The sequence below is a fragment of the Microdochium trichocladiopsis genome, assembly GCF_020744255.1.
Source record: "Microdochium trichocladiopsis strain MPI-CAGE-CH-0230 chromosome Unknown B0I36scaffold_10, whole genome shotgun sequence".
In the NCBI taxonomy this organism is placed as follows: domain Eukaryota; kingdom Fungi; phylum Ascomycota; class Sordariomycetes; order Xylariales; family Microdochiaceae; genus Microdochium; species Microdochium trichocladiopsis.
The window spans coordinates 2081172-2099049 of record NW_025763553.1 but is presented as its reverse complement, the minus strand read 5'-3'; the positions used below and the strand labels follow the sequence as shown (position 1 = coordinate 2099049).

The following is a 17878-nucleotide window of genomic DNA, read 5'->3' as shown; positions in this document are numbered from 1 at the left end:
GCCCAGATCGGCACTGCGAGGAGTTGAAGTCTTACCACAGCGGAGGCGAAAAGGATCATACTGATGGAGACAAGTCGTTAATGACTTGACGTGTACTCAGAAAAATTGCGGCGTTTGCCAAAATGGCTCGTATTATATACTCATTTCGCAGTCACGATGCTCGCTTATCTCTAAAGTTCCGGCGTATATCTTAGTCTACAGGGATCGGCAGTTCCAGTACGACTCTGAACGCGGGGCCGTGACTGATAGCATTTAGCCAACAATTATTGTGGAGATAACGTCTATGCAGAGCGTTGGAGAAACCAAGACGGACCCGGTTGAACTACGACGATCATTGACCCACCAACGGAACGTTACACCGAGGTTACAGAATCAAGTGCAACAATCAGGGATTTTCTTTTCAACTTTCCCTGGGTAAAAGACATATCTTATCGGGTCGAATCGATCAGCAAGGATATTGTTGGAAGCTTGAACGTGGCGGCCATAGGTGCTGCTGTTCTCCACCATAGCTACGTAGAGTGCTGATGCAGCCCGAGAACAATAGAATACCTTCGTCGAGATGCACAGACTTGCGACAATTACGAATATGACGGGAAAACTCTATTTCAAGCACTCATCCAGGCACAAACCATTGAATGAAACGCCTTGAGCTGGTATTCAAGATCCCAAAATACCTGGCTGCATGGCCTGGCTAAGTGGGTACTTGCTCCACAGACGAAGAGTCAATATGAGACGATGACAATGAGACAAACTGTCAGAGGCACTGCCTACTTTCTTTCTTCGTTCCACCAATTGCGAAGGCAGTTGATACCGTGCGAATCTAGCTATATTAGCCGTATACCTTTGGTCATAACGATAGCTAAAGTTGATTTAAGATTTAGTGCCGAGACGAAGTGAAGAGAAGCAGGAACGATACGTCTACAATGGTTCGACGTATGAGGGAGGGCGCAATGACTGAGACCATCTAGTGTAGATTTTTATATGCCGAATGGAGATAGTGGATAGGTTCATGCAGGGGGTGTGCCTTCCTGGGCTAGAACAATGTCAGGATGGGGCTAGTATTCCCGAAGCGCCGTTCACCTCAGAAGGGTACCGACCACTCCATTTAAGCCACTTAAGCTAGCTGAGAATGCTAACCAAAACCAACAGCACAGACAGTGCGTTCTCGCTTGAACCTGTATGGAAGTCTGTCAAAACAATGCGCCTATCAGTGCCGGCGAATGCTAATTTTTGATTTACGTGCGTAAAAGAAACTCGGATGGTGCTTGCCACCCGCTCTCGAAAACATTGCTAGTGACCGACCAAGACTGTCGGGACGCTATTGGCACCACCAGTGGGACGTGCTCAGCGTTCAGGGGCGTTATTATGCGAGGATTTAGTAATATGAACTTGCACTCTCAACATGCGAGCAGCGACACGACAGCTCTAGATATCGTTCATGGTGCCTCTGCGACCCGTACCATGATTGAAATGATAGGCAATACACTGTGGGTTTCTTTCTCAAAAATAGAAGGAGTGGCAGTAGAATCGATGATGTTCGGACAAAACCAAGGGAAACGTGAAGGACCGACAGGCTTATTTAAGGTCGGGAACATCAGAATACCTGCACCGTCCGGCTCAGGGCTCCTGCTCTGTGGTTTTGAACATCCGGACGGTGATCAATCTGGATCGTCCATTGAAGGTCATCGAAGGCACATCGAGCACTGAGACCAGCTCATTTTATCGAACTCGACACACTCATTCTAGTCGTCTGATCATGCTGAAATAATTCAATGCCTCTTCGGGCTGGATGAAACAGGTGAATCATCCTTCAGTGGGGTATCCTGGCCTGGGGCAAATTGGCAGAGCAAGGGAGGCGGAGCATCTCGAGCGGCCAAGGCAAAGGATATATATATATATATATAGCACACTGGTGGAGCCATGGTGCGGGCCAGGTCTTCGCATCTATCCACGGCCCCAGTTGTAGCCAGGGGGGGGGGTCCCTCTGGCTCAGCCTTGGTTTCGGACGACGCTCAAGAAGCGCGATGCCTCGTCGGCCAACGGAGGCGACGTGCCTCAATAATTTAGGAAGTGATCGCGGGCCTATGCAGGAGCCGCTTAATGCTGCACCAGGCACGATCGAGGTCTTCACCTGTTAAGCTCAGACACAATCGCAGTTATGCTTGAATCTGTTCGTCAGCTCGGGTTGGGCCATTCTGTTCTCAGAGCAATGTGCAGCGCTCTTGAAAAGGGGCTTCGGGGCCGGTTTGTTCGCCAACTTGTCCGTCCCTGGCGGCACTCATTTGATTTGAGGCACAGCACTACGGATCGTGGAGCTAAGGCCGGCAAGTTCCGTACGCATGGGTTGAAATTGCCGCAAAAGGAAAGAATTCCTTGCATGACAGCATGTCGTTGCCTGCCGGTCTGCACCCGAGATCACGGCGTTAGGGCCATATCTCTCAATTAGTATTAGCCCAAACAGGAAACAGTATCAGCCCTAAGCGCGGAGCGGAACCGCAATGGGGCCATCATGACTTCGCATTGTGTCTGCGAGGACGACCCTTGTCGAACTGCAGGTCGGCCCCTGCTTTCACGCCACTGTCAGCATACAAATTTATTAGCTTAAAGCCGCGAAGAGAATGCGATCCTGGCGCCCAGGCGGATGGCTGTATCTCAATATCTTAAGAAGGTGGACCTGTATCGGTGATTGTTCCTCGAGACCTTCATGGCCTCAGAGCTCCCACAGCTACCGATCCTCCGTGTCCTGCAGCTTTCCCACTCACATCACCTGCACACCAACCCAGAGCGCGAACTCGCACGAGCTGTCAACAGCCGATCAGCGCCACAACTCGGCACGCGATATTTCCCTTGATTGAACTGCACCGATCCTCGACCCGGTTCCTAAGATAATGCTGTCCTCCGGGTGCTCCGCTGTCTTAACAGCCATGACGCTGTCTCTGGCGGTGCGAGCTGCCGACCTCCAAAACATGTTTCTCTACCCAGAGCTCGGCGCGGTGTTTTCCAACGGCGATGCGATCCAAGCCAAGTGGCAGTCCAACTTTACCAACCCCACATTAACAATGTGGTGTGTTGCGCCAGGTGATGATGACATCCTCAGTAAGCAGCCCTCAGTCTTCTCTTCGGCCTGGTCCTGTTCCCCGTCCAGCAAGCCGAGAACATGTTGCTATTCGGGGATGTGCTAATCGATCCTTGTGCGGTCCGCTGCAGTGAAGTACCAGAGCAGCGCCGACGTGCCCTCATTCAACGGCACAAAGGCGGTCACACTTGACCTCAAAAACATAGAAGGCTGCTGGTTCATGCTGAGCGCCGAAAAAGAGAAAAGTTTCAACAGCATAAAGTGGAAGCTGGCGAACAATGGTCTGCCAGTCACGTCCTCCACGGCGGGTGCGACCACGACCACGAGCACAAGCACGGGCACAGTCGCAGGCGGTAGTAAGTCCCAACCCCCGGTTCTCCCATTTCACGAACATGGCCGACTTTTGGAGCCAGCCACCCACTACCGAGAGCTTGCCGCGACGGAAAACTGACCATTGACAGACACGACCCCAACATCAATACCCACCTCCATGTCTACACCGGCCCCAGGCAACGGCCAAGAAAGCCCCGCACCCTTGGCAACGACCGACGGTGCCGACATGTCCACAGCCGCCAAAGCTGGGATCGGCGCAGGTATTGCGGTCGCGGCCCTCCTCGCCATCGCCGGGCTCGCCATGTTCCTTCTCGGACGGCGGAAGATGAAGGCGGCGAATGAGATCACGCACCAGTACGAACAACTCCACCAAGGCCAGCCCCGACAACAGACCCACGGACAGAATTCGTCTGCGCCGTCCATGAGCCATGACGGGAGCACACTCTATGCGGGCCAGACAGCGGGTGTTGGTCCCTACGAGGCAGTCAGCTCTCATATCACGGGCAAGGATGTGGTGCTTGAGATGACGAGCTCGCCTGCGCCTGCTTACGGCCAGGTATCGCCGTTGCAGGAGCAGGAGCGGGAGCAGCACAGCTGGCCGGAATTGGCGTCGAGGGAGGCCCCAACGGCGGAGCTGCACCCTGTTCATCTGTACGAGATGCCCGACCATAACGTGGCTGGGAAGCGGTAGGGCCAGCTGTGGACGAAGGCCGAGATTATTGCCAGTAATACGTGACTATTTTTCGTTGTTGATGTTCTTGTACTGGATAATGTTTGTGTCTGGCTCGACATTTCTCTACGTCTCATGTTTGGGGCTTATTTGTTGTACTCTTGTAACAAGCAGGGCTGCTGCCGAAGTTATACAGATGCGCATGGGGATCATCCAGATAAGGTTGAACCAAGCGCGGACCTCTAGTTCTTCTCAAGCCTGGCTTATTTGTCTACACAATCCCCTGGACATAGGAATTCATCAGCCTTGGCCTGATTTCATCTATTTTCCAGGCCTTCATCATCCACGTCCCTAGACTATCGATTTATTCCATTGTCGTTACTTTACATTTGTTCTCGATCGCCCGAATTGTCATTCCTGATACAGACGATGTAATGAACCGGACTTGGCTGGAATGTTTGAACTTCAATACAAAGCATTCCACGTATCGCGCTCTTCCAAAAAAAGAAAAGGGGGGCTGGGCCCGGCTGTCCGCATATCCCATCACGCGCCAAGCAGTATTTTTCGAATGCGCTCCACATGATCAGACGATAACAATGTCTGTTTTCATCTCGGCCCAGTCCATGAGCTGGCTGAACTCGTGTTGGCCAGAATCTCCCTCATACCATATGATACCAATCCTCTCGAACTTGCCCGGATGTTTCTTTCCATCCTCAGCTCGGCGGAGCACGAGAAAGGTCTCCCTGTGTGGCCACATCTGCCCCCAGTACAGGAAGAAGAGCTTGTCCACCGTGCTGACCTGTTTCTCACTCATGATGTAGTCCACCTCGATGCCATATTTCAGCATCGTCTCGCTCTGTCTGTGCGTAAGGCCAAAGGTCTGCGGCACAGAGGCAGACCCAGCATCGGTCATCCGGGCGTCAAACTCGACGACTTTGCCGTCGACCCTGATGAACCCGTCCGTCACGGGACCCGTCTCCCTCGACTCGTCGGCCAGGACACACTCTGCTTGCGTGATCCGCGCGGATATGGTCGACCCCCAGCACTGATAGTCCATCCTGTTTGAGAACCCGATGGACCCAAAGATGGACATCCACGACCACGTCGGCGCAATGTACATGGACGCCGGCCGGCGGTGCGTGCCACGCACCTCCCAGCACAGCTGGTGCGCGAGGTCCTTTTCCCAGTGGCCCGCGAGGTACTTGCCCCCCCTGCCCGTGCGCAAGGCCTGCTCGGCGATGCCCGCGAGCGCGATCATGCGGTCCGAGTCGAACGAGAGCTGGGCCTGCGAGTACCGCTCCGCGATGCGCATCCACTGTATGGGCAGGGGCTTCGAGTTGCCGTCCTCCTCTGTCTCATCGCCGCCGCCGCCGAGGGCCCTCTTATGCCGCGAGCCCTTGAACATGCCCAGGCTGTCGCGGTATTCGGTGCTGAAGTTGGCGATGACGAGCATCCCGCCGCACAGGCAGTCCGTCCCGCCGTAGCACTCCCACTTGAGCTCGTCCTGATCGTAGTACACAACGCGCGGGGCCAGCAGGCGCTCCTGGAGGACCCAGCCGCGGCCGAGGAGGAATGAGTTGGTCCTGTAGTTGCTCCCGTACGAGGTATGTGTGAAGTGCGGCTGCTGGCGGATGCGCAGGGTTCCCTTCTGGAGCACGGTGGCCGTGCTTCCTCCTGCTCCGTCTCCTTGATCTTCCTGCATTGTATCTTCTCCTTCTCCTTCTACTTCCTCTGCTACATCGTGCGTGACAAAATCCTCAACGAGCTTGCTGCTCGCGAAAAGACCGCCATGCGAGCCCGCCGCGCACACGGCCGCGATGTTCAAAAACGAGCCACCATACACGGCCTTCATACGGCCGCTCTCGCGCCGCCAGTCCTCGGCGTCGTCCTGCACGATGCACATGGTGTCAATCCAGATGTAGTCGACACCCAGGCCCCTCGTGACCTCGATGGCGTCCCGGTACGTCCTGGGTATCGAGTCCCACGGTATGTCCGTTTCCATCATCTCTGCTTTCTTCCCGCGGGTCAGGGTGAACTGCTCGTTGTTGCCCCACCGGTGACTGAGGGTGGTGTACTGGACCAGCTCGCCCGCCACGTCCTCGACGACGCGCACCCGCCCGCCGGCGACCTTGACCAGCCTCGTGGGCGCCCGCGAGCCCTGCGACGGCACACAGCCGTGCTCGGCGTCGCAGATGGCCAGCCACCCTTTCAGCTGCTCCAGCGCGTCCGGCCCGTCCGTCCTGCGGACCGGGTGATTGACGAGCGGCGGGATCGCCCTGCACCCCTTGCCCTTCCACCCCGCCGCCGCATCTTGGTCCTCGTCATTACCATCCGCATAGTCCCGCCAGACGTTAAAGTGCCGCCAGTTCTGGGACCCGTCCTTGGCGGCGCACGCGCACACGGTCCGGCGGCGGTCCCCCATCGCAATGGTCGGCGTCTGGAGCTCGATCAGCATCGCCTCAAAGTCGGCATCCGCGCCGGGGCACATGCCCTTGCCGCCGCGCCTGACCAGGTCGGCCACGGCGCCGCGCAGGATCTGCACGACCTCGGGCACCGTGGTCAGGGCGCGCACGATGGCCGCGCAGGTCCGGCATTTTCGGGGCGCGGATGCGCTGCCGCGGAACTCGCGGATCGTGTAGTGGCGCAAGTTGGACTGGGCGTGCTGCGCCTGTGGGCACGTCTTGGGCGAGCAGTCCGTGTGCCACGCCCGGCAGAGGCAGGGAGGTTCAGAGACCTTGGAGGAGCGCGGCATTGAGGGCTGGAGTAGAGGAGGAGGGAGAGAGAGAGAGTGTGTGTGTGAGATCGATCCCGGAAGGATAGGTGCAGTTGATCACCAACGGAGAGGCCGAAGAGTCAATGGGCGTGCGAAGAATGATGACTTACTAGGGGGCCAAGCGAAGGTAGTATACTGAGTGCGACAATGCCATTGTTTTAACCTTGGACAGGTGCGGGACAAGGGGAGGCTTATCTGCAACTGCCGCTGTGGAGATCTATGCCATTCAGGGTGGGGGAGCTGAAAGCTGTGTCGTGTGGCACAGGAGGCGTCTGACGTGAGAATTTGCAGCCTGTGTGCCAGGCCCTCTGACTGTGCTTCTGCAGTGTTTCTCCGCAGGGGAGATATGGTGCTGGTAAGAATATAGGCGCAGATCCAGTGGACTTGGTCATCGATTTGCGAGTAGAACAACGGGGATGCTCTACAACAATTGGTCAGCAGAGTGTGTGGTATTGGACTTGGAAGAGTACTCAAATGGGAAACGGAATGCGAATTCAAAATAGCTACCTTGAATTCGACAGACCGAACTACGCTTGCGAGTATATTCAGCACCTCAATCTTGACTGGCGAGCCGACCTGAGGCATGAACGCCCAGGACGATGCTGTGGGTGCGTCATTTTCGGCCTTGTCCCTATGCACACATACCATCGATACATGCCGATATCGTCACCCTGCCATAGCAAGACAACTGTTCTCCAGAGGACGCTTTGTTATCACTGGTGGTTAAGGCCGACTTGCAAAATGACAAGGCTCAGCTTGTCGCGAAAATTACAAGGCGCAATGTACATATTTGAGAACTCGAGCGAGCTGGGCTGAGATGTATATACCAAAAGCATTTTAAAACTCCTAGGTGCGCCTAAATAACGAGATCATGAAAATGCGGGCAGAGTCCCATCGTAAAGTCGTCGTATCATGTGGGTAGGCTGATGCTTCGTCTGCCACGGGCTGCCCCCAATCGCACGTCCGCCTGCCCCTCGAACATCAGAAAGGTGCTTTGCTCGTCATGATCGCACAAAATCATCCTCAGTCACAACCCCCTCCCTGGCCCCCCGTCGTCACCGCCCTGACCGCCTCACAATACCGTTCATCGCGGACAGCGGCGGGTCCCTGACCCGGGGATCCGAGTCGCTGGGGTACCTGACCTTGACGAGGCTGAAGAAGTAGTCGAGCACCTCGGGGTAGCGGGTGACGCTGGCCTTCCAGTCCTCGTTGATGCCGCGACGCAGCTGCTCGTGGGCTGCGCGCATGTCGCTCGGGTGCGGGAGGGCGCCGTAATAGCGCCGCGCGTTGTCGGTCAGCTCGGCCACGCGGGCACGGTAGTCCTGCTTGCGGCGCTCCGAGAGCAGGCCAAAGTACTGGAGCACGTAGTCTTGGGCGCGGTGCCGGGCCCATTCTCTGGAGTTGTCGGGGAGGTGTGCTCGTTAGTTTAACGGTCTGCGGGTCGTGACGAGGGAACTCAGGACTGAACGACCCCGGAGGTGCCGAAGGTCACGTGTGTCTCAGGGCAGGGCAGGGCAGGGCAGGCATACCTGACTTTGCGATACTCTGGCTTCATGACGCGGGACTCTGCCTCCTTGACGGCGGCGACCATGGCATTGGCCTCGCAGCCGCAGTTTGCGTTGGGGGGGAGGTGGCAGATGGCGCAGTCCGGGTCGACGGTCAGCTCGGGAGGCCCGGGCAGGCGTGCGAGGGTGCCAGGGCGCATGGCGGGCGGGCAGCGGAGTGTCTAGGACTTGCGCACCGGGGATGGGACTGGCAATGGGTTGGCAGAGGTGGCGGAGGGCTGGTTAGGGCGGGGAGGGAGAGATGCCTGAGGCTGCCACGGGCGAGGCTCTGGGGTAGGTATGGGAATGGAAGGGACGGGTGAGGTCGGCGATGTCGCGTCGGGGGCGGGAAGCGCACCCGGGCGTGGTGGTGCGGGGTCGAGCTGCCACTGCGAGCGCATTGCTGATTCGCTGGCGCCCGGATGACAAAGCACACCCATTGGCTGCTTGCGTCGTGCGACAGTCTACATTGTCATCGCAAATCGCACATGCGATCAGGAAGATAGGCCGTCAGGCTGTGTATATTTGTGAGTATGTAATGTGCAGCATCTCGCAGCATCTTGCGCGTCACGCCGTGGCGGTCGCCTGGCCGACTAAACGACAGACAACTGCGGTCACTGTCTGTTCGGGCTCCTCCAAGGAGGAAAAGACGGCTTCTTCCGAGGCACAAAGTGTGACGGCAGCCGCTGTTCAGGCTGTTCGGACCATGTGCACAAATACCTTATTCAGAACATCATGTCGCGCCTTCTCCAGTAGTTTGGCCATGGTCCCTCTCTACCTCCGGCAACGAGGCACATGATGCGTGTGCATCACGCAGCCGCCAGCCATGAACATCTCGTTAATGTCCCTGACGACATGGCGAGTGCAAAGTGTCGCCCCTGGGTCAGGCTTGTTAGTAAGCTGCAGGCAAGCACGCTACCGCCCTAGGCCAGGTCCTCGGTGACCTTAACAGGCCGGGGCCGTCGATCATGCCCTACTGCAAACCTAGAATCCATGTATTTGCATTGTTCTCGCCTGCTTCCTTGATCCTGGCTCCATCCATCCATCAAGCTCCAAACGAGCGGACCAAAGACAATCCTAAAAATAGCCCTGGAATAGGGCTGCCCAATCAGCGCTGCATCGGGGAACAGACGCCCCACAAGCTTGTCGATGACGAAACCCGAGAGCGCGCCAAAGTCAGGGCCCGTCGCACGGGGTGGGGGCGGCCGACAAAGACAAAGCCACGATGGATTGACGGCTTGTTTCTTCCAAGCACTAGCGCTGTTGTCTTGTTTCGTTCTTATGAACACAAGGAAGCCGGATCGGGACATCGGCACACAGGTTTAGATGATGGTATGTGGACCACGAGGCGGGCACCACTTTGACATCGTCAATGATGCCCGCCCTTGCACGAGGCACCGATGGCCGCAATGGCAGCACCAGAAGTCGGTGCTACGGCCCAGCCATGCCGAAGCTCCATTGCAAGGCTAGATTCCAGGGTCATTCTTGGAGGAGCCCTCGCCTTTCCAAGAATCATCTCACCACTTCATTGTTTCGTCGTGCGGCATCTCGGCCAGCTGCAGGGCCGATCAGTGATGCCGTGACATCCATACGACGCCAAGAATAGCCCTACGGGTAACGTCCTTTCGTCATAGGACCCATCTCCACCCCGCGATGCAAGCAGTGTATCTAGTGTCGATTTGGAATGCCACTTAAAACAAAACGTGGGATCTGCGCTGGGACCCATGCTTCTGTCTAGTGGCGCAATCCTTCCTGCCCGCCACCTCCACGTGCGCCACCGAATGAGCCGTCAGACCCTGAACCCCTGCGTCGGCAACCCCATTTGACTGATTTGTTGCACCTAGACGCCCACCGAACGAGGAGCCTTCACCCAGGGATCGTCCCTCTGCAGGGCGGCGCTAGCCGCAATGGAGTGCTGCATCCTGGAATAGGAAGGGGGTCCTCTGAATAGCATCGCTCGAATTCCAAAAACGAAAGCCTGCGATGCCAAGGATAGCAGCATCGGCCCACTGCTGCTCTCTTCGCGTACTGAGGTTGAGACTCCCGCCGCGACCAGAACGTGTACAAATACCAAAGCCATGCCCGTTGCTCTTCACCATCAATCACTTCTTCTCATCAGCTTCAACAACAGCAGTCTCATCTCCTTCTGTCCTCTTTCCTAGGTTTTTCCTTTGGGTTTCATCCTCGCAACCGCATCATCTCAGCAACGACCGCGTCGCTGCATCTCCTTCCCTTTCACAGCACCAATTTTGTCAAACACTTCAAACTCACGCTTCATCATGAAGTGGTACGCCACCATTCCACTCTTGTGCTCCCTCGCGAGCGCGGCCAGCTGGTCCAGCGGGATCTGGCAGAACCAGTACTACATTGGCGGCGAAGGCGGTGATCCCTTCACGGCTGTGGCTGAGGAGGGCCAGGTCGTTTCCAAGCTGCGCGTGTACAAGTCGACCAAGGACGACATCTACCTGCGCGGCATCAAGCTCTTCTACACTGACAACACCGAGAAGGTGATTGGCAGCGAGCTGGGCGACTGGGACGAGCACGCGTTCGAGGCCGGCGAGGTCGTCAAGTCCATGTCCCTCTGGGGCGACGGCAAGGGCAAGCGCACCGGCCGCATCAAGTTCACCACTGACAAGGGCGAGTTCGACTTTGGCAAGGACACAAAGGGCCAGCAGGAGTACCCCATCGACGTCGGCTCGGGCATCCTGATCGGTTTCGGCGGCCGTGCCGGCTCCGACATTGACCAGCTGGCGGCCATCTTCATCAAGGGCCTCAAGCAGCGCTACTTTGACAACATCAAGTACGCCGACTTTGACATTGGCTCGGGGTTCGAGCTCGAGACCATCAAGCAGTCCGACGTCCTCTATCAGGGCTCCCAGTACACCTATACCTTCACCGGCACACAGACCTTCACCAAGTCGAGCACCTTCACATACTCCATCACCAACTCGCTCAGCATCGGCACGACCTTCAAGGCCGGGGTCCCCGAGGTCGCCGAGATCAGTGTCAGCGCCGAGTGGACCATCAGCGGCACCGTCGAGCGCGGCGAGACCGAGACCACCACCGACACACTGACCTGGTCCATCGCCGTCAACGTCACCGACGAGGCCTCGCAGCGCCGCTGCACCGCGTCCTACTACAAGGGCAACGTCGACGTCTCCTGGACCGGCGACTTTGTCCTCATCGACAACGACGGCAACGAGTACCGCATCCCCGTCAGCGGCTCCACAAAGTCCGTCGACGCCTCCAAGGTCATCGCCTCCTGCGAGCCCCTCGGCCAGGCCGGCAAGCGCACCGTCTACGAGACCATTACGGGCCCGGCCGCCGCCACCACCGGCCCCCCGACCACCCTCCTCAAGCGTGCCGCGCCCACCGCCATTGCTGCCTTTTAAGCGATTCTCTCCGCCTTGCCTGTCGAGCGTGTTGCCGCACCGGCACGCATGTTTTGTGGCTTGTAGGCTTGGACAGTCTGCTGCCTCTTAGAGCTCCACTTTTTCATTACAACACCCATCCTTCTTCATCATCTGCTGCGTGGTAAGAAGGGCTTTACGAGGAGCATCGTGGATTCTGGCGTTGCTTCTCTTGGCTTGGGTTGCCTTCATCTGCATTTCCATTGTTGGTACTCTGTCATGTTTATAGTCCCCTTAGAAGTTTTGTATATAGAACATCGCAAGATTTATATCACATTCCTCTGTGCTGGAAGCCCTTTCCCGCTAGGGCTGGTGGTGATATGTCTGTGTGCTTAGTAGATTTGTCCTTCTCTCTCCAGTCATCACTCAAAGCAGCCACAGTCTCGGGCAAGCAAGTAGAGTCGTTGCAAATAAAGTGCTCTTCTAAGCTATTAGAAGACAGGGGAGGCTAGAAGTAGACCATAAATCTGGATGTTAGAATCATAGCAGCAACACGCATTCAGAGGTGTTTAAAAGAGACGATTGCTCCCTCTTGGCAAAAAGGGCTGTGGGTGATCAACCTAAGGGGGGGTTTAGAATCATTTGCATTTCATTAATCTTCTCAAAATTGTAAAAAGCTCAAACGCCGACTCCACGCTTGCCAAAATCCCATACAACCAAAGTAGGCCAAAAAAGAAAGAAAAGCCCCCTCACATCTCCCTCGGCGGCGCCACACACGACTCCCCAAATAGCGCCTGGCACCGCGCGCTGTTGACAATGTTGGCCGTCGAGCCCATGACGTGCTCAAACTCGCTCTCGTCCACGGGCGTGCCCTTGCCGTCCCCGGAGTGCACCTGGCTCACGTAGCCCAGCTCCGCGGGGGGCTGGTAGTGGTTGAACACCTGGGGGTTGACCATCAGGCAGTCCACCTTGGCGTCCCTGCAGTGGTTGGAGAGCGAGACGTCAAACGCCTCGGCGCCGTTGTCGGCCGACGCGAGCTCGATGAGCCTGTGGGCCCCCCTGGCGGACACGCCGTAGCCAAAGGTGCACACGGACATGTGGTTGTGGTGCACGGCGCGGGTGCCCTCGGCGAGGAACTCGCGCAGGAAGCGCTTCGACCAGCCCGCGTAGGCCGGCGTGGGGATCCGCGTGGCGTCGGCGAAGAGGTGCATGTCGGGCAGCACCTCCTTGAAGATCCAGGAGCCGCAATGGCCGACCCAGAGGACGTCCCAGCCGCTCCCGTACGGCGCGGTGTTGTCGCCTGGTGTGGTCGTGTAGGTGCGCACGTTGTCCGAGATGAGCTGCATCTGGTCCCTGATTGCAATGTCAAAGTCGACGTCGTCCTCGAGGATGAAGGCGGTCTCCCAGCCCGATGCCACGACGTAGCGCAGGAGGTCGAGGTGTGCGAGCCAGGCTTTCGCAGAGCCGTATTCGGGGCCCTTTTGGTTTCTGCTCTTGGCCACGGCTTGGAAATTGGCAATCGCCTCGTCGGTGATGGGGGGTTGGCTTGGGATGGTGATGTCGAGGCCGACGAGGTCTGCCGCGGCTGCAAGACCACGGGTGCGCCATGACGGTCCCGCTGACAGGGCAAGCAGTTGCGCAAACTGGGTTGCAACATCGTTAGCGGAGGATTACAAACGTTTTGGCAAGCGTGCAGTAGTGACGTACGCCCAAGGTCGTGTTTGCCGCAGCTTCTCGTGGGCTGCTGGGCGTGGCAATGGTGTGTGAGGCTGCCGTGGCAAACCCCAGCGACGCGAGTAGGGCTGAGGGAGATTCAGTGTAAGAGCCCCGCATGACGGCCAGCATCGTCAGCGCCAGCAGGGTGGCAATGAGCGTGAGGAACATGACTCTAGGCCGAACTCGCGGCGTCAGGGCGTGTGCAGCCATTTTCGTCCGTTGTGGTGAGGAGAGGGACAAATTGCGGCGGCGGCGAGGACGATGGTGAACATGACAAGCGGCGTGAAGGAGAACAAAAAACAGAAGCAGGCTCTCATTTCAAACAAAATCAAGTCGAACCAACACGGCTCGGCCGCATGAGCTGACTGACAAAATGACAAGGGGTGAGGTCACCAACAGCGACTCCCATGATGCAGGCGACCAATCACTTGCAAAAGATAACCCGCCAGCTCCAGTTGCCGCTGGACGAAGCAGCTCGTCCAATAGCAGTGCACGACTCCTGGCCGGCGCTTGCAACCAACAACAACCAACACTCTGGACGGCTGGGGTTGGCGAGTAATCGAGCAAGGCTGACCCCCTGCACTCGGCCCGAGGGCAGGGATCTGAGACCGAGTCTGCCTTTTGGGGATGACACAAGACAGCTACACGCTTGGTAAGTTGACCAGGGAGGCCATCCGTGCGTGCGCAAACCTTCCACGCCAGGCAAGGCTCCACGACCCGTTGAAAAAACACACAATTCATTGTGATGCTGGAACGGTTTATCATGGGGTCGTTGAGGAATTTGCGACGAAGCAAGCCTTGTGGATATGGCTTATGGAACCATCCCGGGACCGCTTTTTGTTCAATAAAAAGAAATCACGTCGAGAACAAACAACCCGTAAGAGAAGGTCAATCTTGCCACAGCTACATGCTCTTCCTGCAGGTGCAGCAGCATACAGCTCTCCTCAACTTATTGCCTCCGGGTTGCTGCAGGGGCTCCTCGCAAGGTCTCCTGTTGCACAACCAACAAAGCGGACTTACCCCTGGCACGGGCTGCTGACCACCAAGGGGTGAGATGAGGCCCGCGGTCTGGGCATTCGACCACGTCAGAGGGCGCATGTTCCCGAGGGGGTGGTTATTGGCTCTTCCAACGAGGCTATTTTCAGGGCGGCTGATGTTGGTCGCCTTCCTTCGGTCCTGCTGTGCCGTTGACCGTGTCCCTTTATCTCTTGTGGTGCTGCGTAGTACACGCTCTTTTTGCCTGTTGTTAGACGTGACTCGTTCATCCCAACTTCGACCAGTGTTCTGCGACTCAAGTGCTACTCGTGCTCGCCCGCACAGTCGGGGCATATTGTCTTTCGCCCTGATCGCATCCTCCGGCGCTCAACCTCAGCATTGTGCAGACACAATGGCCTTTCCCTTCTTGATTTGCTTTTACTGCCTGGTGCAGCTCATCTCCGGACAGAGCACAAAGCCTGTCGACTACAGCAATCGCTTCATCTGGCCCCCTCTCCCAGGCCCACCGGCGAACCTAGACGGCACAGCTTTCTACGAGAATCCCAACATTGAATACGGAAAACCGCAAAGTCGTCCCTTCACATTCATCACTTCCATGGCATCGACCACCATCTACATGTACCAGGAGCAGAGTCCGGCGCTTGCCAAGTTTCACCTAATTAGAGGTACGCTCATTTGAAGAGAGACTCGAGCCGGCTAAAAGCTGACTGCCTTAAGACTGCGAGCCGAACAACGCAGGCAATTCCACCACTCTGCATTACTGGGATGGCAACATTGGCGATATCGACGTCGAGCTCACCAACGTGGCGTTCCTCATTGCCTACGAATGCGACGATATCGGCTCGCCCAAGTTCTTCTCACACTACTTCAACCTCACCCGGGCAGCGTCGCTGTCGACCAGTGCCACACTGGCGACAACGGTTCCAACGGCGGGTCCATCTGGCACGGGCACACTGACCGGCCCTTCGACAGTAGTACCCACAGCGTCTGTCCCGACCGATGCGAACAACTCGGCGGCATCGAATACAGCTGCGCTTGCCGGTGGTATTGGCGGAGGCATTGGAGGAGCACTGCTCCTTATCGCAGCCGGTTTCGCGTTCTGGAAATACCGCCAGAGAGGCAAAGAGCAGCAGCAACAGGCTCCACCAGCGTACGGTTATCCAAGTCATGATCAATCCAGTGCTGGAGGAACTTTAAGGTCCATGACTACATCACCCGCGTACAATGCCTACGGCCCTCCATACCAATACAATCCTAATCCATGGAATCAGCAAGCTTTCCTGGACGGCACGAATCCCTCGGCGGCATACAACTACAAGAATGATCATTCGGGACCGCCGCCCGCCCAGGCTTCAATGAACCCCGTCGAGCTCGCAGGAGATAATCACCCTGGTTTCGCCCTTTCTTGGAAACACTAAGTAGTAGTTGTACTGGGCTATAAGTGTGTTTATATATATATAACGAAGGGCGCCAAAATAAATAACGTAATCCACAAGTGGGTGAATCAGTTATCGGGTACTCGTACGACAATATATAAGTTAATTCAACCATAACGCCTCAAATCAATTCAAACTATTCGGAATCCTCTTCTTCAGAGGCAGATATAACTTTCTGACACGTACGAGCATTATGCCCGGGCTCGCCGTAGACGCCACATCGTCGCGCGCGCGTTTCGGGCCTCCTCGTACGACCACTCTTCTGACTCGTTTCCGCTATTAACTGCTGCGTCGCATCGATTTGAGCCTTTAAATCCTTTGCCTGATTAATCGTGAGGGACCCTCCTTTCTGTAGCTGCTTTCTTTTCGTACGACAACGGCGGCTGAGGCGGTCGTTTGTATCTCGAAGTTCGGCGAGCTCTTGGCGTATAAGGTCCTGCTCGTGTACCATTATTATAACTCCTTTTCTTAGCTGCTGTACGCTTTCAATAATAGACGACGGTGAGCTATTCTGGTGTCGTACGATGCGATTTTCAATATACTTCGTCTGCGATTCGGTCTTAATTGGGTTGTTCGGCGTCTTTGAAACCTATGGGGGTGGTAGTCTAGCAGAGGAACCTAGCGGTGTCGGCGTATGAAACTTCATATCTAGCTGTGAAATCATATAATTCGGGTCGTACGGTATTAGGCCTGTCGCTCTAAAGCCTGCCTGGATGTTTGATTTAGTTATTGCAGCGTTGTACGCCTTATAAAAGGCTGGGAGGAAGTCCTCCTTTGAAACGTGGGTTACGTGCGCCCGTATTAGACCTTCGATTTCTTTACCGTACGCCCGTTTCAGAGGTCTAAAGCACCTAACATTGAGAGGCTGGAGCTTATGCGACGAGTGAGCAGGCATATAGAGCGTCATAATGTTCTGTTCCTTACAGTAGAGCTCGAAATCGACCGAATGGTAGCTCTCGTGGCCGTCGAGGATAAGGAGGCGGTAGGTACCCTTCGTACGACTCTTCGTATGGAAATCGAAGTGTTTTACCTATTCTAAGCCTCTCTCGTTCGTCGTCTAACCGTTCTCTGAAAGCGCGATTACCTAGTCGGGCGGTAGGGGGCTATTTGCGGTCCAGGAGTCGAGGTGGACCTTCCCGGCGAAGATGATGTACGGCGGGATTGAATAGCTGTACGACGTGATACCCTGGATTACTGTAACCTATTCCTGATTCCCTTGTTGTACAGCTCTTGGCTTCCTACGTCGATCGGAGGTTGTAACGACAGTTTCGGCGGAGATTTTACCTATCGCGAAGCCCGTTTCGTCGAAGTTATAGATGTCGTTATCGTGGATCCTGTATTTCGCGATTATGTTTTGTACGAGCTTAAACCACGTGCGATACGCGTCTGGATCTTCGTAGAGGACTCTCTGGTAGTCGATTCTTCGATTAAAACGCGTACGGAGCTCTGGTCGTTGTCGTACGAAGTTTGAGGCCTAGTTCGTTCCGACGTGTGGCGCGTCGCGCACGCGGAGGAGTTGATCCGCCATTTCTCGAACACTACTTAACCGCGGTGGAAACGATCGCGAATGTAGGTCGATTATATATCGTACGATACTGTCCTCTTCGTACGAGGTTAATTTCTGGCAAGGTGGTCGGATATCTTGTTGCGCGGGTCGGCCGTGTTGTCGTTGTTGGAGGGTTGAGAAGGATACATTATAGATCTGTGCAGCCTTTCGTACGCTCAATTCTGGGTTCGATTGAAGCGCATTTAGCGCGAGAACTAAATCGCTTTCATTTGATTGTCGTACCATAATTATCGGTGGAGAAAAGGGGGAAAGAAGACAGCCTGTACGAAAGTGGCGGGGGACTGATTCATCCACTTGTGTGATTCACCCACTTGTGGATTACGTTAACCTAAGTTATTAAATGGTAGAATTAAAGTACATACTCGCACGTGCGACTGCTCTGGGCTATTATTCCATGACAGGACATGGCAGAATCCG

The 17878-nt window shown here is 56.0% G+C and overlaps 7 protein-coding genes across 7 annotated transcripts; 4 read left to right on the top strand and 3 right to left on the bottom strand.

Annotated features, from left to right (window-relative positions):
* The first annotated feature begins 2673 nt into the window (after positions 1-2673).
* On the top strand, positions 2674-4144 carry B0I36DRAFT_31579 (uncharacterized protein). The gene is made up of 3 exons (XM_046152913.1): positions 2674-3096; positions 3208-3432; positions 3538-4144. The coding sequence occupies exons 1-3, from the start codon at positions 2889-2891 to the stop codon at positions 4098-4100; spliced, it is 996 nt and encodes a 331-aa protein (XP_046007560.1). The 5' UTR covers positions 2674-2888; the 3' UTR covers positions 4101-4144.
* Positions 4145-4307: 163 nt separating this feature from the next.
* Positions 4308-6612, bottom strand: B0I36DRAFT_334336 (heterokaryon incompatibility protein-domain-containing protein). The gene has a single exon (XM_046155337.1). It carries the CDS (start codon positions 6565-6567, stop codon positions 4663-4665), a length of 1905 nt encoding a protein of 634 aa, XP_046007559.1. The 5' UTR covers positions 6568-6612; the 3' UTR covers positions 4308-4662.
* A 52-nt stretch (positions 6613-6664) lies between these two features.
* Positions 6665-7011, top strand: B0I36DRAFT_334335 (uncharacterized protein). The gene has a single exon (XM_046155336.1). The coding sequence runs from the start codon at positions 6687-6689 to the stop codon at positions 6897-6899; it is 213 nt and encodes a 70-aa protein (XP_046007558.1). The 5' UTR covers positions 6665-6686; the 3' UTR covers positions 6900-7011.
* Positions 7012-7620: 609 nt separating this feature from the next.
* B0I36DRAFT_334334 (uncharacterized protein) lies at positions 7621-8690 on the bottom strand. The gene is made up of 2 exons (XM_046155335.1): positions 8382-8690; positions 7621-8247 (listed from the first exon to the last, which is right to left on the bottom strand). The coding sequence occupies exons 1-2, from the start codon at positions 8555-8557 to the stop codon at positions 7908-7910; spliced, it is 516 nt and encodes a 171-aa protein (XP_046007557.1). The 5' UTR covers positions 8558-8690; the 3' UTR covers positions 7621-7907.
* Positions 8691-10424: 1734 nt separating this feature from the next.
* Positions 10425-12253, top strand: B0I36DRAFT_334332 (uncharacterized protein). The gene has a single exon (XM_046155334.1). It carries the CDS (start codon positions 10676-10678, stop codon positions 11786-11788), a length of 1113 nt encoding a protein of 370 aa, XP_046007556.1. The 5' UTR covers positions 10425-10675; the 3' UTR covers positions 11789-12253.
* Positions 12254-12495: 242 nt separating this feature from the next.
* B0I36DRAFT_354020 (uncharacterized protein) lies at positions 12496-13630 on the bottom strand (the record flags this gene model as incomplete). The annotated part of the gene is made up of 2 exons (XM_046157261.1): positions 12496-13389; positions 13454-13630. 2 exons carry the CDS (start codon positions 13628-13630, stop codon positions 12496-12498), a joined length of 1071 nt encoding a protein of 356 aa, XP_046007555.1.
* A 1219-nt stretch (positions 13631-14849) lies between these two features.
* B0I36DRAFT_367770 (uncharacterized protein) lies at positions 14850-15876 on the top strand (the record flags this gene model as incomplete). The annotated part of the gene is made up of 2 exons (XM_046159521.1): positions 14850-15123; positions 15176-15876. The coding sequence occupies 2 exons, from the start codon at positions 14850-14852 to the stop codon at positions 15874-15876; spliced, it is 975 nt and encodes a 324-aa protein (XP_046007554.1).
* Between the last annotated feature and the right edge of the window lie 2002 nt (positions 15877-17878).

Coding starts and splice junctions, on each gene's coding strand:
- B0I36DRAFT_31579 (XM_046152913.1), top strand. CDS start 2,889: ATGCTGTCCTCCGGGTGCTCCGCTGTCTTAACAGCCATGACGCTGTCT. Junction 3,097..3,207: donor AGGTGATGATGACATCCTCA/GTAAGCAGCCCT, acceptor GGTCCGCTGCAG/TGAAGTACCAGAGCAGCGCC. Junction 3,433..3,537: donor GGGCACAGTCGCAGGCGGTA/GTAAGTCCCAAC, acceptor GACCATTGACAG/ACACGACCCCAACATCAATA.
- B0I36DRAFT_334336 (XM_046155337.1), bottom strand. CDS start 6,567: ATGTGCCCCGGCGCGGATGCCGACTTTGAGGCGATGCTGATCGAGCTC.
- B0I36DRAFT_334335 (XM_046155336.1), top strand. CDS start 6,687: ATGCGCTGCCGCGGAACTCGCGGATCGTGTAGTGGCGCAAGTTGGACT.
- B0I36DRAFT_334334 (XM_046155335.1), bottom strand. CDS start 8,557: ATGCGCCCTGGCACCCTCGCACGCCTGCCCGGGCCTCCCGAGCTGACC. Junction 8,248..8,381: donor CCAGAGTATCGCAAAGTCAG/GTATGCCTGCCC, acceptor CGACAACTCCAG/AGAATGGGCCCGGCACCGCG.
- B0I36DRAFT_334332 (XM_046155334.1), top strand. CDS start 10,676: ATGAAGTGGTACGCCACCATTCCACTCTTGTGCTCCCTCGCGAGCGCG.